The sequence below is a fragment of the Bos grunniens genome, chromosome 9 (genome assembly GCF_055505025.1).
Source record: "Bos grunniens cultivar Pamir isolate PY7600 chromosome 9, Bosgru_T2T1.0, whole genome shotgun sequence".
NCBI lineage: Eukaryota > Metazoa > Chordata > Mammalia > Artiodactyla > Bovidae > Bos > Bos grunniens.
Genome location: NC_141173.1, coordinates 77,219,956 through 77,233,626, shown reverse-complemented (window position 1 = coordinate 77,233,626; position 13,671 = coordinate 77,219,956). Strand labels below are relative to the sequence as shown.

General features: G+C 38.7%; 1 protein-coding gene across 8 annotated transcripts in view; it reads left to right on the top strand.

Annotated features, from left to right (window-relative positions):
• Positions 1-13,671, top strand: part of NHSL1 (NHS like 1) — a 231,511-nt gene that overhangs the window by 205,429 nt on the left and 12,411 nt on the right. For 5 of the 8 annotated variants that reach the window (XM_086318065.1, XM_086318057.1, XM_086318064.1 and 2 more), the window contains exons 4-5: positions 3,114-3,306; positions 7,431-7,562. In XM_086318065.1, the coding sequence (XP_086174191.1) occupies positions 3,252-3,306; positions 7,431-7,562 (187 nt within the window). In that variant the 5' untranslated portion in view covers positions 3,114-3,251. The remainder of the gene's footprint in view (positions 1-3,113; positions 3,307-7,430; positions 7,563-13,671) is intronic. The other 3 variants (XM_086318059.1, XM_086318063.1, XM_086318062.1) reach the window with 1 other exon arrangement.

The following is a 13,671-nucleotide window of genomic DNA, read 5'->3' as shown; positions in this document are numbered from 1 at the left end:
CATATATTGAGATGTCTATTCATATATATATACATATATTTATTTCCACAATGCCTTTTTCATAGCTATCATGTCATTAGGTTCACAAGTATCCTTAGTGGGATATGGTAGAGAGTACAGCCCTATTTTACAGCAAAGGAAACTTCAATGTTTAGGAACAACTTCAGGATCCCTTGACTGAAAAATATAAAGCAAATAGACTCAGGTCTTTGGATTCTTAGCTTAGGACTCTATCCCCGTACCGCACTATTTTCATAGCTCTAGAGTAGTCTTTCGGAGAAGGCAATGGCACCCCACTCCAGTACTCTTGCCTGGAAAATCCCATGGATGGAGGAGCCTGGTGGGCCACAGTCCATGGGGTCGTGAAGAGTCGGACACGACTGAGCGACTTCACTTTCACTTTTCACTTTCATGCATTGGAGAAGGAAATGACAACCCACTCCAGTGTTCTTGCCTGGAGAATCCCAGGGATGGGGGAGCCTGGTTGGCTGCCGTCTGTGGGGTCGCACAGAGTCAGACACGATTGAAGCAACTTAGCAGCAGCAGCAGAGTAGTCTTTTTCAGATATGTGGAGTGCTATTAGTTGTAGAATAAACACAGATTTTTTTCAGGAAGGCTAATTCAATAGCAGTAAACAGAGCAGTGTTCTTCTGTTCAGGATATCTAACTAATGTATTTCTATAGATGTCTTACTAATGTCTTCTTAGAAACTTACATTAGATCCAGAAAGGTATCAAGACATGCTTTTGAAAGATGGATAAATATTCACAAATACTGTGTTAAATGACAGAAGTAAGTCACAAAAGAGAATATACAATATGATTTCCCTTAGAGAAAATCCAAAAACAGGCAAATGAAGCTGAATGTTAGAAGTCAGGATAGCAATTGCCCCTTTGGGGAGTGTGGTTGAGAGTATTGAATTGACTTGGCTGCTAGTTTTACAGGTATTCCCTTGGGAATGTTTATTTGTTCATTCATTCATTCATTTTTAAGTAAAATTTGTCTTAATGCCTTAGGTGGTAGTTTAAATGCTTTCAACTTGAAGAGCAGTTCTTAGGCGTTTATTATGATTATAAACTGCCATTTCTCAACAAAAGTCATTTACCCTTTTTTGTTGTTGTTCCTGAGTCTGTGGTAGGCTTCCCGGGTGGCCCTATTGGTAAAGAACCCGCCTTCCGATGCAGGAGACATAAGAGAAGCAGGTTTGGTCCCTGGGTTGAGGAGATCCCCTGGAGGAGGGCATGACAACCCATTCCAGTATTCTTGCCTGAAAAAATCCCCATGGACAGATGAGCCTGGCAGGCTACAGCCCCTAGGGTCACAGAGTCAGACACGACTGAAGCAACTTAGCACGCATGAGCCTGTGGCAATTTTTTTCAGTTCTTGGCGTTTGTCACAGAACTAGCTGCTGAAGCCACGGTGAAGTTCATCATGAAATGCTTGCCAAAACAACTTTCTTGCTTACACTTTTTAAGATGTGAGGAAAGAAAGATATTGAAAAGGGTTCCCCAGTTAGGATATTCAGTTCAGTTCAGTCGTTCAATCGTGTCCGACTCTTTGCGACCCCATGAATCGCAGCACGCCAGGCCTCCCTGTCCATCACCAACTCCTGGAATTCACTCAAACTCATGTCCATTGAGTCGGTGATGTCATCCAGCCATCTCATCCTCTGTTGTCCCTTCTCCTCCTGCCCCCAATCCCTCCCCAAATCAGGATCTTTTCCAATGAGTCAACTCTTCGCATGAGGTGGCCAAAGTATTGGAGTTTCAGCTTCAACATCAGTCCTTCCAATGAACACCCATGACTGATCTCCTTTAGAATGGACTGGTTGGATCTCCTTGCAGTCCAAGGGACTCTCAAGAGTCTTCTCCAACACCACAGTTCAAAAGCATCAATTCTTCAGTGCTCAGCTTTCTTCACAGTCCAACTCTCACATCCATACATGACCACTGGAAAAACCATACCCTTGACTAGACGGACCTTTGTTGGCAAAGTAATGTCTCTGCTTTTCAATATACTGTCTAAGTTGGTCATAACTTTCCTTCCAAGGAGCAAGCGTCTTTTAATTTCATGGCTGCAGTCACCATCTGCAGTGATTTTGGAGCCCCCAAAAATAAAGTCTGACACTGTTTCCACTATTTCCCCATCTATTTCCCATGAAGTAATGGGACCAGATTCCATGATCTTCATTTTCTGAATGTTGAGCTTTAAGCCAACTTTTTCACCCTCCTATTTCACTTTCATCAACAGGCTTTTTAGTTCCTCTTCGCTTTCTGCCATAAGGGTGGTGTCATCTGCATATCTGAGGTTATTGATATTTCTCCCAATAATCTTAATTCCAGGTTGTGCTTCTTCCAGCCCAGGGTTTCTCATGATGTACTCTGCGTATAAGTTAAATAAGCAGGGTGACAGTATACAGCCTTGTATATTGTATATTGTACTCCTTTTCCTATTTGGAACCAGTCTGTTGTTTCATGTCCAGTCTTAGGATGTTAATGTGTATCAAAACAGACACTGCTAGAAATTTCCTCATGGGGCTATGATAGGCTCCAAACAGAGCTTCAGTCAGCTTTTGATAATTTAACAATTTCACAGTTGATTTTTCTTTTTCTATGTAAATGATTTCCAAAGAGCATGGATAGTTGAACAACAATAGCTCTATCATTTTCAAACTTGAGATCAGAGCCTAAAGGAATTGAGATTGAAGCTAGAAATTACTTGGAGCAAAAAGAAATTTTAATAAAAATAGAGACTGATGGCCAAACCCATGATGTTTCTCTGAGCTTTTAATGTTAAACTAAATCCATAAGCTTTCTGATCACAGTAAATATAGAAAGAAACAGGAAGAACTTAAAAAATTTTGTGGGTCAGCAAAACCTTTTTCCAGTCCTCATGGCTTAGAGACTAAGGCCTTAGCAAATCATGTATATTATGAGTTACATGCAAGATGATGAGCGGTTCCCTTGTGAACCATTGCTTCTTGTTCCGAAATGTGACCAATTTTTTTTTTCTTTTGGCTTGCTTCAAATCAGTTTAATTTTTTTAAAATGTATTTTTAAATGTTTCTGCCAGCAATTACACACTATGGCTTCCTCTCAATTTTTCCCCTGCAGTGTTCTGTCTCTTCATCAGAAGAGGAAAGACTTACTTCCACCAGGAGACCTAAGACGCCAACGTCAAGTGACTGCTCTGACCTTCATACTCAAACCAACTGGACCAAGTCACTTCCCTTGCCAACACCGGAAGAGAAGATGCGGCAGCAAGCCCAAACAGTCCAGGCTGACGTGGTTCCTATTAACATAACTGGTATGCTTTGCTCTGTGGACAGGTTGCAAATATTCTGGAAGAATGACTATGGCTCTTTGTTTGGTATATGCTCTTAGCATGTCATTCATACAACAGAGGTAGATAGCTGTGGTCTGACTTCCTGCTCTTTGTTGAATGAAGGGAATACTAAAATGTATATGTGTGTGCATGTCAAATATCTGTTCCTTTTAGATTTGTAGACTGTATCACCAAAGGTTGATGTCAGAGAATTCAGTGGTCCAGCCATTCAGCTAAAGGGTGGCATTTTTACACACAATTCAATTCTTTTAATTGAATTGCCTTTTTAAAATATTTTGGCTATATGGAAATATCTTCTAAATGTGATCTTGGGTGAGAAAAAATTAGGTTTACTTTCTAAAAGGCTGTTTTAACTCATTTATAAAAGTGAAAAAGAACACATTTAATATTTCTGAATGATTTTCTTACCTTCTTGTTTCCTCAAGTAGAAAAAGGGGGAAATTACTTGAAATAAAAACATGAAATATACATTTTAAAAAATCTAACAGGATAGTAAAATTATATCTTCATTTCTATAATTTGAATTCTATAATCATCAAATAAAAATCCATTCCTTCTAAATATAAAAAATTTAGAACATGTTAGACTGGCATATGAATATTAATTGCCAAATGTGAAATTCAAGTTCTTGCAGAATATTATATTCAGGTTTTAATCATCTGTGATAATTAAGGTGACAAGGTATGTAAAGCTCAAAGACAGTATTTCACAAACATAGAGAACTGTTAATAAGTATCAAAATTTTCCTCCCCTGTCACTTCCATATCCTGCAGAGAAGATAGATCATTGATCTGGGGAGAGTACAAAATGCAAAATAGACATGTTAAGAGTTGGTAGCTTCAGACATTAGACTGTATTCAAGAGAAAACATTACCAGTAGTCATACTGATAATCAGCTCATACAAAATCTGGCTTATAAGGCCAGAACCTAAAAAAATCAGGTGATCAATAAGGATAAGTTTTCATAAAAAATTAGGATGAAAACTCATCATACCTTTGCTATGTTTCTGAGGCTACTGCTCTCGACTATTGTTAGAAAGTTTTTTTCCCTGGCATTGGTGATAGTTATTGACGAATTTTTTTAAACCTTACAAGATGTTTAAAAATTACATTTAAAACTCTGTTTTGAATTCCAGAGAAATTTAATTAGTACGTGAATTATTTTAAATTCCATGGACGTTTCCCCACATTTACTGTCCTTAAGCCTTGCAGGAATAGCATGGCCTTTTATTCCATTCTCTTTGCAAATAGCATTGATTTTTCTAAGTATGATTCACATTCACCAAATCATACTTTTAAAAGTATTTTTATATATAGTTGTATTTCAGAACAAAGTGTAATGTTTATATGGCTGTGTATTTTCTGTGAGAAAATGCATTACATTATTTGATTGATTAAAAGCCTCAGAATTAATATTGTAAGATTGTGCTATGAAATGTAACAATCCTTAATGGAATTCAGATAAAATGCATTATCGTGAAATTAGGAAATTTCAAGCAGAATAGATTTTCAGGAATAAAGAATAATTTACAGTGAAATACATTGGCACAACAGCAGACAGTGTCAGCCTCTGAACTTTATTCTCTCCTGTCTGATGAGTAAGTGGATATGAATTACATAAAGTTTAAAAGGAGGCCTTGAAAATGCCACACAGGAGAGGTGAATGACAATAAAGAAATGAGCAATACAAGTTAGGACAAAATGCAGTTTACTTTTGAGTGATTAACATTTTCAGAAATGTAGAAGGCAGATGCCTAATGACATATTTATTGATCCATTTTCTGGATCTGTGTGTTTACTATACACACATACATTTCATAAAGAAGTAGTTTTTCTGATATTCTGGTATAAAGAAGCATTAAATGTGTTTACTTTTAGTGGTTGAATTGACATAGATTATACAACTCCTGGCTCTTTAAATGATACATTTCCAAAGCACTAGAAGATAAAATGTAGCTTCCTGTAGGGCGTTGTCACTGCTCATTTATTTGGGTGAACATTGACCTTCTATTTGGTTTTCAGTTCAGCAGAGGAAAGAATGCCAATAAATATATTATTTCAAATGCAGAGAGATGCTTGCCAGGCAGAGAGGAAGAAGACATTAGTACAATGAGCTGCTGGCTTGAAAATTGATTTTCTCCCTTTAGTCACAGGCCTGTGTCCTGTGGGGGAACTCATCCTGTTCTAAGAGTTGAAGAGAAGAAAAATGTTTAAAATAAAATGTGCATATGAGTATGTTGCTTAATCTGCCATGTGGGATAGCAGCTCTTACACCTGAAAGATAAATAGAGTGAGTAAACATGCTGAAGCAGTTCTTACAAATTGCCTTTGGACTGATGTTTGAGCTAGCTAAATTGATTTCTAAGTAGTAACCCTGACGGACTACTGCCATTTTTCAATGAAAAGAAATAATTAAATCCCTCTCAATTCAGTAGACATTTACTGAATAACTACTTTGTGTCAGGCATCGAGCTGAATGCCACAGGCAATCCCAGGGTGCATGATCGTGTCCCCGCCCTTCAGAAATGTTTAGCCCAGTAGAGGAGACAGTCCTTTTAGGTCACGATGAAGGCTGGAGTCCTTTTAGGTCACAATGAAGGACGGAGCGTTTGGCACCAGTGGGTGGTGTATGTCTTAGACGTTCATCCTCGCAGTTTGTTTTTTCATTTCCTTGGAGCTTGGGTGGTTCATCTTTGTTTTTTTGTGTAGGAAGCAAACCTGGAGACTAAATGCAACTGTCTGTTGATATTTTGTCCATTCTTAATGATTTGAGCCAAGAACATGTTTTTCCTCTGCCACAGAAAACAAATAAACCAGTGAAGTCCTGACTGGCCTCTTATAGGCCGTATTTGCTATTGTACGTAGTAATGCATTTATCACAGTGATGGTGCCTTCTGGTGTTTCAGGGTTTTCTCGAAATCATTTCTGTTTTTTCTCCGTTAGGAACAAAGTTGAGAGCATTTTCAAATTTACAAGCCTTCATCTAAGTTTGTTGCTTTGTAGGTGAAATGTGTTTTGACCATTCCGATCTTTTATTCTCTATTTTGATTAGAACCATATTGGTTCTGTTCACAATGTATTCCTATTAAAATAGAAGATACATTGTTCACAGCATACCCACTTTTGAATGTGCGTCGGTGTTGTTAAAAAGAGTGAATAATTTTTAAACTTTTCTTATAATATGGAAGTATATATTTTGTATGTGTACATATGTATTTTTTAAATCTCTTTTTGAGGAGAAGAACTATTTAATAAGGTCAATGCTATAAAACTTCTCTTCAAATGTCAAGTAATTTAAAGCAGACCAAACAGTAGTTGATATGTTACTATTTTAGGCTATTCCATGGTGTGATAATCACACAACTTACACACTAGAAAGAAAAAACTTTGATGTGGCATTCTGGGTTTGATTTCAACATACCTGTAATGAATTTAGATCAACTTTTGAAAAGTGATTAAGAAACAGCGAGAAGCAGTTTAGCTTTAACAAACCGCAGAGCTACTGGGTCTCATTGTGATAAAAGTACTTTATCATTATAAGGCTTTTTCATTATCATTGTGTCTCACACCGTAGCAATTACCAGTCTATTCAAATTAAGAGCCTCCTTGACTGAAGAAAAGTTGTCACCTAGGAATTCCTGATTAAGTTATTTGTTTCATCACATCAGACAAGACAATACTTTGGTCTCTGGTGAGGACCAGATGAAGCAAATAAATTCATCTCCAGCTGATGTGAAGCGTGATTTTGGTGACCGAAGACTTTTGTGAAATACTTCCAAAATAACCCATTTTTTAAATAACACAAAATCACTCTTCCGAAGTGTTATTCACCAGTTTGCATTTGCAAATGAGCTCAAGGTGCTTTCTTTGAATGGACATACACCCGGAAATTGGAAAACAGCCTTATGATGCTAATGTGCTTTCCTCCCTTTTTTGCCCTTCAGCATCCATTCATCATTGTATGACTGGCTAACATCATTATTAATACCTTCTTATCATTTTACAACAAGCTTCTGGAAGAAAGTGCATGGTGTCGGCTTGCTTGAAAATAACATTGCTTTGCTTGTTCTACTACTCTGCATTAGGGGAGAATTTCGATCGCCAGGCCAGCCTTCGGCGGTCTCTAATTTACACAGACACTCTGGTAAGACGACCGAAGAAAGTCAAAAGGAGAAAGACTATTACAGGAGTCCCTGACAGCATACAGAAGGAGCTAGGTATGGCTCATCAGAACTGTATTCTGTTGCCCATCATTGCTACTCACCATTACTACCCTAACCTTATCGGTGGTCTTTGTGAAATCAATACATTCTGATAGCCTTTTGGTACCCCAAAGGGTCAGCTTCTTTCCTGAACGAGGCACTGGGTACAAATCTTAACATCCCGTGCAGGTGATTTGTTGAATTTTGATGACAAGGTAAGAAGAGGAGCTATATGAAAACTATTGACTGGGATGATAGCAATTAAACAGTTATGTCATCATCTCTGTGTATCTTCAACAGTGGGCATGCCCACGGTAAAATTCACTTTCAATTTAGAGCTTAAGTTTGCATGAAACCAAAAACTTATTCTAGGACTTCAGATTGTGCGTATGGACTTCATTAGTTATACTGACAATATTGGTGGCATTTTTTCATCCAACATCATTAGTAAATACCAGTAAAACTGAAAATAGTCATTTGTGTTGGATAATGCCTTACTGGTACTTCTGGTGAAACAAATTCGTAGCTTTTTGATTTGGTATTTCTCAACATGTGGTTGAAAAACAGAAACCAAAAGTTCCTTTTGACTGGTGCAGAAGATGGTTCACTTCATTATTCACTCACCCATCTTGTTCCTGCTTATCTTTATATATGCTTTGGATAACGTTTTCTTTTCTTTCTGTATACATTGCCTCACCTGTTTTTTCATGGTCCAACAGGAATGTCTGCTGAGGCAGCAGGGACTTCAGTACCAGGCTGCTTCAGTTTGAATCCTGTCTCTGCCGCTTACTTGCTGGGCAGCCTCAAGCTGGTTATTTCACCTCTCTGAGTCTACTTTTTCACTCAAAAAAAGTGTGGTTGCTGATGTTAATAGAACCTAATTCTTAGGGCTGTTTGAGGAGTTAATGAATTTATACAGGCAGAGCACGTGGTACCTGGTATCTGCCTGCCAGTGTAGGAGATGAGCGTTCAACCCCTGAGTCAGGAATATCCCCTGGAGCAAGAAATGGCAAACCATTCCTGTATTCTTGCCTGGAAAACTCCATGGACAGAGGAGCCTGGTGGGCTACAATGTAATGGGGTCGCAAAGAGTTGGACACAACTGAGTGTGCACACACACACACTACTATTAATATATACGTATTAGCTGCTATTGTACTTATTGTACCAACTTAACACTACCTATCTTGAATCTTGCCTTTTTCTCTTTGGTCAACCTGTGGACTTCTTTGCTTATAATTATTCAACATGCAGAAAACTAAGATCATAGAATCTAGTCCCATCACTTCATGGCAAATAGATGGGGAAACAGTGGAAACAGTGACAGACTTTATTTTGGGGGGCTCCAAAATCACTGCAGATGGTGGCTGCAGCCATGAAATTAAAAGACACTTCCTCCTTGGAAGAAAAGTTATGACCAACCTAGACAGCATATTAAAAAGCAGAGATATTACTTTGCCGACAAAAGTCTGTCAAGTCAAAGCTATGGTTTTCCCATGTAGTCATGTATGCTGCTAAGTCACTTCAGTCGTGTCGGACTCTGTGCAACCCCATAGGCGGCAGCCCACCAGGCTCCCCTCTCCCTGGGATTCTCCAGGCAAGAACACTGGAGTGGGTTGCCACTTCCTTCTACAATGCATGAAAGTGAAAAGTGAAAGTGAAGTTGCTCAGTCGTGTCCGACTCTTCGCAACCCCATGGATTGCAGCCCACCAGGCTCCTCTGCCCATGGCATTTTCCAGGCAAGAGTACTGAAGTGGGTTGCCATTGCCTTCTCCAGTAGTCATGTATGGATGTGACAATTGGATCATAAAGAAAGCTGAGCACCCAAGAGTTGATGCTTTTAAACTGTACTGTTTGAGAAGATTCTTGAAAGTCTCTTGGACTGCAAGGAAATCCAACCAGTCCATACTAAAGAAGATCAGTCCTGAATATTCATTGGAAGGACTGATGCTAAAGCTGAAATTCCAATACTTTGTCACCTGATGCAAAGAACTGACTCATTGAAAAGACCCGGATGCTGGGAAAGATTGAAGACAGGAGGAGAAGGGGACAAAAGAGGATGAGATGGTTAGAATGGCATCACCCACTCAATGGACGTGAGTTTGAGTAAACTCTGGGAGTTGATGATGGACAGGGATGCCTGACGTGCTACATTCCATGGGGTTGCAAAGAGTCAGACACAATTGAGCAACTGAACTGAACTGATATTTTTACTTTTATTTTCTATTGAGGGCTATACTCTAAAAACTCCAAATCATTACTTCTGAACTTTCCTATCAATGTTTTAGGCAAAATGAGTTTATCCTAGCAATGGTAGTATATGTTATAGCACGTCGAGGTAGTTTCAGCTTCTGGGTGTCACAGACATCATTCCTATGTGCTTTTTTCCTGACACCCTGGCCCACATACATGCCTTGTCTTAGGGAGGGAAGGCTTATTCTTGTTTACCTGGCATTTTCTCTCTTTACTGCCATCCAATTCTACAGTATGTGTTCTCTGCCTTCCAGGCTGCAACTACAGAGGGATGAACAGTGATGCTTTTCACCTGACTAGGTGGCTTCAGTGGCCCAGATGACAGTGGGTGCTCATCTTCCCTCATAACACGGGGGTTTTATCATGAACAGAGGCCAGATTGCACCCACAGGATTTACGAAGGCTGCCTCTGGTTCATGCCCTCACATCACCTCCTTTAGTGGCCCAGGCCTCCTGTATCCCATTCTTTTATACCGTTTTTCTTTCTCTTTTAGGTGACAGGCAACTAATTTGAGAAAAAATAATGTATACTGGTATGTCTAGCAGATATTAATGGGCTAATTCTTACAGTACTCAGGTAACATTTATATTTGACTGCTGTTTTAGGAGATGCCTTAACCTAAAAAAGTAACTTTACAGACAGCTCTTTGTAAGATAACAAGGTTGATGTTTCTGGGTAGGCTACATTTTAACTGACTTTCCAGTCAAAATGAGTAGGTTTTGGATGGCTTTGTGCCCAGAGTATAAGAATAGTTTGGCCCAGATAAAGATAGACATACACGTAAATATTCAATATGAATTGTCTATCTATCTATCTGTCTATCTGATTTCTAGAGCCTCAAAGTTATGAACTTTTAACACTTTTTATTTTTAACTCAGCCAATCAGTATGGAGCCAGTAACTCATTTGCCTCTTTGACCTTACTGGAAGTAGCTGATCAGATAGGTAAATCACACCTTCTGTAATTTTAATATTTTTAAAACTGGTGATAGAGTCTCTGAGGCCCTCATTCATTTCTCTTTTGCCCATAACAGGAACACCACTAATACTGAAGCAAAAAAAGCTTCCCGCACATCACCTGTGTGGTGAGCGTTGTCACATGAGAAACTTTTGGTGTCATTGCACAGTTGATGACATGACCTGGATCAGGGCTGGAGGTCAGCTGAGACAGCTGTATCTAAGTTAGAGCTGGGTTTTTTTTGTTTTTTTTTAAGACAATTAGACAACCCCTCTAGTTTTATAGATAGGCCAGTTGGAAGGACTAGTGGTAGAGTAAGGGAAAGGAATATTTGAATACAGTGAAGTGAAGTGAAGTGAAAGTTGCTCAGTTGTGTCCGACTCTCTGTGGCCCCATGGACTATGCAGTCTATGGAGTTCTCTAGGCTAGAATACTGGAGTGAGTAGTCTTTCCCTTCTCCAGGGGATCTTCCTACATTTAGCAAAAAAAAAATTGGATTGTACCTTTCCTTTGCTTCATTCATTTGGGCAAGGGTTGACTTTGCCCTTTCTCCTAATATTTTGTACTTATAAGGCCTCTGATTTGAGAGCTTTGTGCTATCTTACTAATTATTATCAAAAGTAGACACTTCTTAAGAATTAGTCTTCCTTAGATATAAAGCATGGGGAAGAATGACTGAGTCAAATTAGACTTTAAAAGGATATGATTATCTGAAAAAAAGACATTCACTGGAAAAGATACAGCCTGTCCACAAAACACTGCCTAAATTGCTGGGACTTTCACTTTTAAAATCTAACCAGAGGTGCTCCTAGTATTAGAATTAATAGTGCTTAACTGTATGCAGCTTCTACTTAAAAATCTGTGGTGGACTCTTGAGATTGGTCAGCATATAAAGTTTTAAAATCAAGGTATGATATTTTCTCTTTAAAGCATGTTTATGGTATGTGATTTGTTGCCTTCCATTTAAACAAAAGGACAAAGTGTCTTTTTCTTTACTCTCATCTTAAACATATATGGAATTGTATTTGAGCAACCTGTTATGAGATTCCATCTTTTAGAAACAGATAAGAAATATCAATAACCTCAGATATGCAGATGACACCACCCTTATGGCAGAAAGTGAAGAGGAACTAAAAAGCCTGTTGATGAAAGTGAAAGTGGAGAGTGGAAAAGTTGGCTTAAAGCTCAACATTCAGAAAACGAAGTTCATGGCATCTGGTCCCATCACTTCATGGGAAATAAATGGGGAAACACTGGAAACAGTGTCAGACTTTATTTTTTGGTGGTCCAAAATCACTGCAGATGGTGATTGCAGCCATGAAATTAAAAGATGCTTACTCCTTGGAAGGAAAGTTATGACCAACCTAGATAGCATATTGAAAAGCAGAGACATTACTTTGCCAACAAAGGTCCGTCTAGTCAAGGGTATGGTTTTTCCAGTGGTCATGTGTGGATGTGAGAGTTGAACTGTGAAGAAGGCTGAGCGCTGAAGAATTGATGCTTTTGAACTATGGTGTTGGAGAAGATTCTTGAGAGTCCCTTGGACTGCAAGGAGATCCAACCAGTCTATTCTATAAAGCAGATCAGTCCTTGGTGTTCTTTGGAAGGAATGATGCTAAAGCTGAAACTCCAATACTTTGGCCACCTCATGCAAAGAGTTGACTCATTGGAAAAGACTCTGATGCTTGGAGGGATTGGGGGCAGGAGGAGAAGGGGATGATAGAGGATGAGATGGCTGGATGGCATCACCGACTCAATGGATGTGAGTCTGAGTGAACTCCGGGAGTTGGTGATGGACAGGGAGGCCTGGCGTGCTGCAATTCATGGAGTTGCAAAGAGTCGGACACAACTGAGCAACTGAACTGGACTGAACTGAACGGAAGATTATTTTGTTCATATATAATTATGTTTGGCTACTGAATAGTCTGTGTTTTCCTGGAACTTATCCCAGTATGTTACTCTCCAAGCAGAAAAGGACTTATTTAAAGGAATCTCCTTCTGAATAATTTTTGTTGGTTGATACCGAGAGCATTACTTTAGGCCTGTCAAGACTTTTTTAAAAATTCATACATTAAGCCTTGAAACTAGCTTGTAGATTTCTATCATTATTTTTATTACATGTGTCTTTTTACAAGTTGGATAGATCTTATAGTATTATAAGTTAAAAAAATGTGTAATTATTTTAAATAATTTAAGCTTTCATATTTATTTAAATTAAAATCAGGTAAATCTCATCAAGATTTTTAGCAGCAGCTGAGTGGACTATATTTGTAGTTCTATTTTTGTAATTTTTGCTACTTAAGATAGTATTCATCTGTGTCCTGTAATAATGTCACACTTTTTGTACTGTTAAAATATTGAAGTATCTGTTTCAGGAATAGAATTTCAGTGGTCCCTATAATAAATAATATATGAGTTGTTTTGTATATATATTTTAGAGGTCTTTAGAAAAACATTTGATTTAAAAATTGTTTTGAACTGTAAGTGGTGAAGAAATGGCTATAGTCCCATTTTCAGAAGCATAGAATTCACATGCAACATTGTTACCTGAAAGAATCAGGATTTTGTTTATGACCTTTAAACACATTTAAAAATCTACCACTGACCTCATGTAAAAGCTAATACAAATTTGAAAGAAAAAGATCTGAAAATCCATATCAGAATGAAATAAGGTGTGCTGAATGTTTGGATTGAACTGGTGCAAACTGATCCAGTCCTCCAAGTCAACCCTCCACCTTCTAAAAGGACTTCCCAGGTGGTGCTCGTGGGAAAGAAGCCCCTTGCCATTGCAGGAGATGTAAGAGAACTGGGTTCGATCCCTGGGTTGGGAAGATCCCCTGGAAGAGGGCATAGCAGCCCCCTCCAGTATTCTTGCCTGGAGAATCCCATGGAGAGAGGAGCCTGGCAGGCTA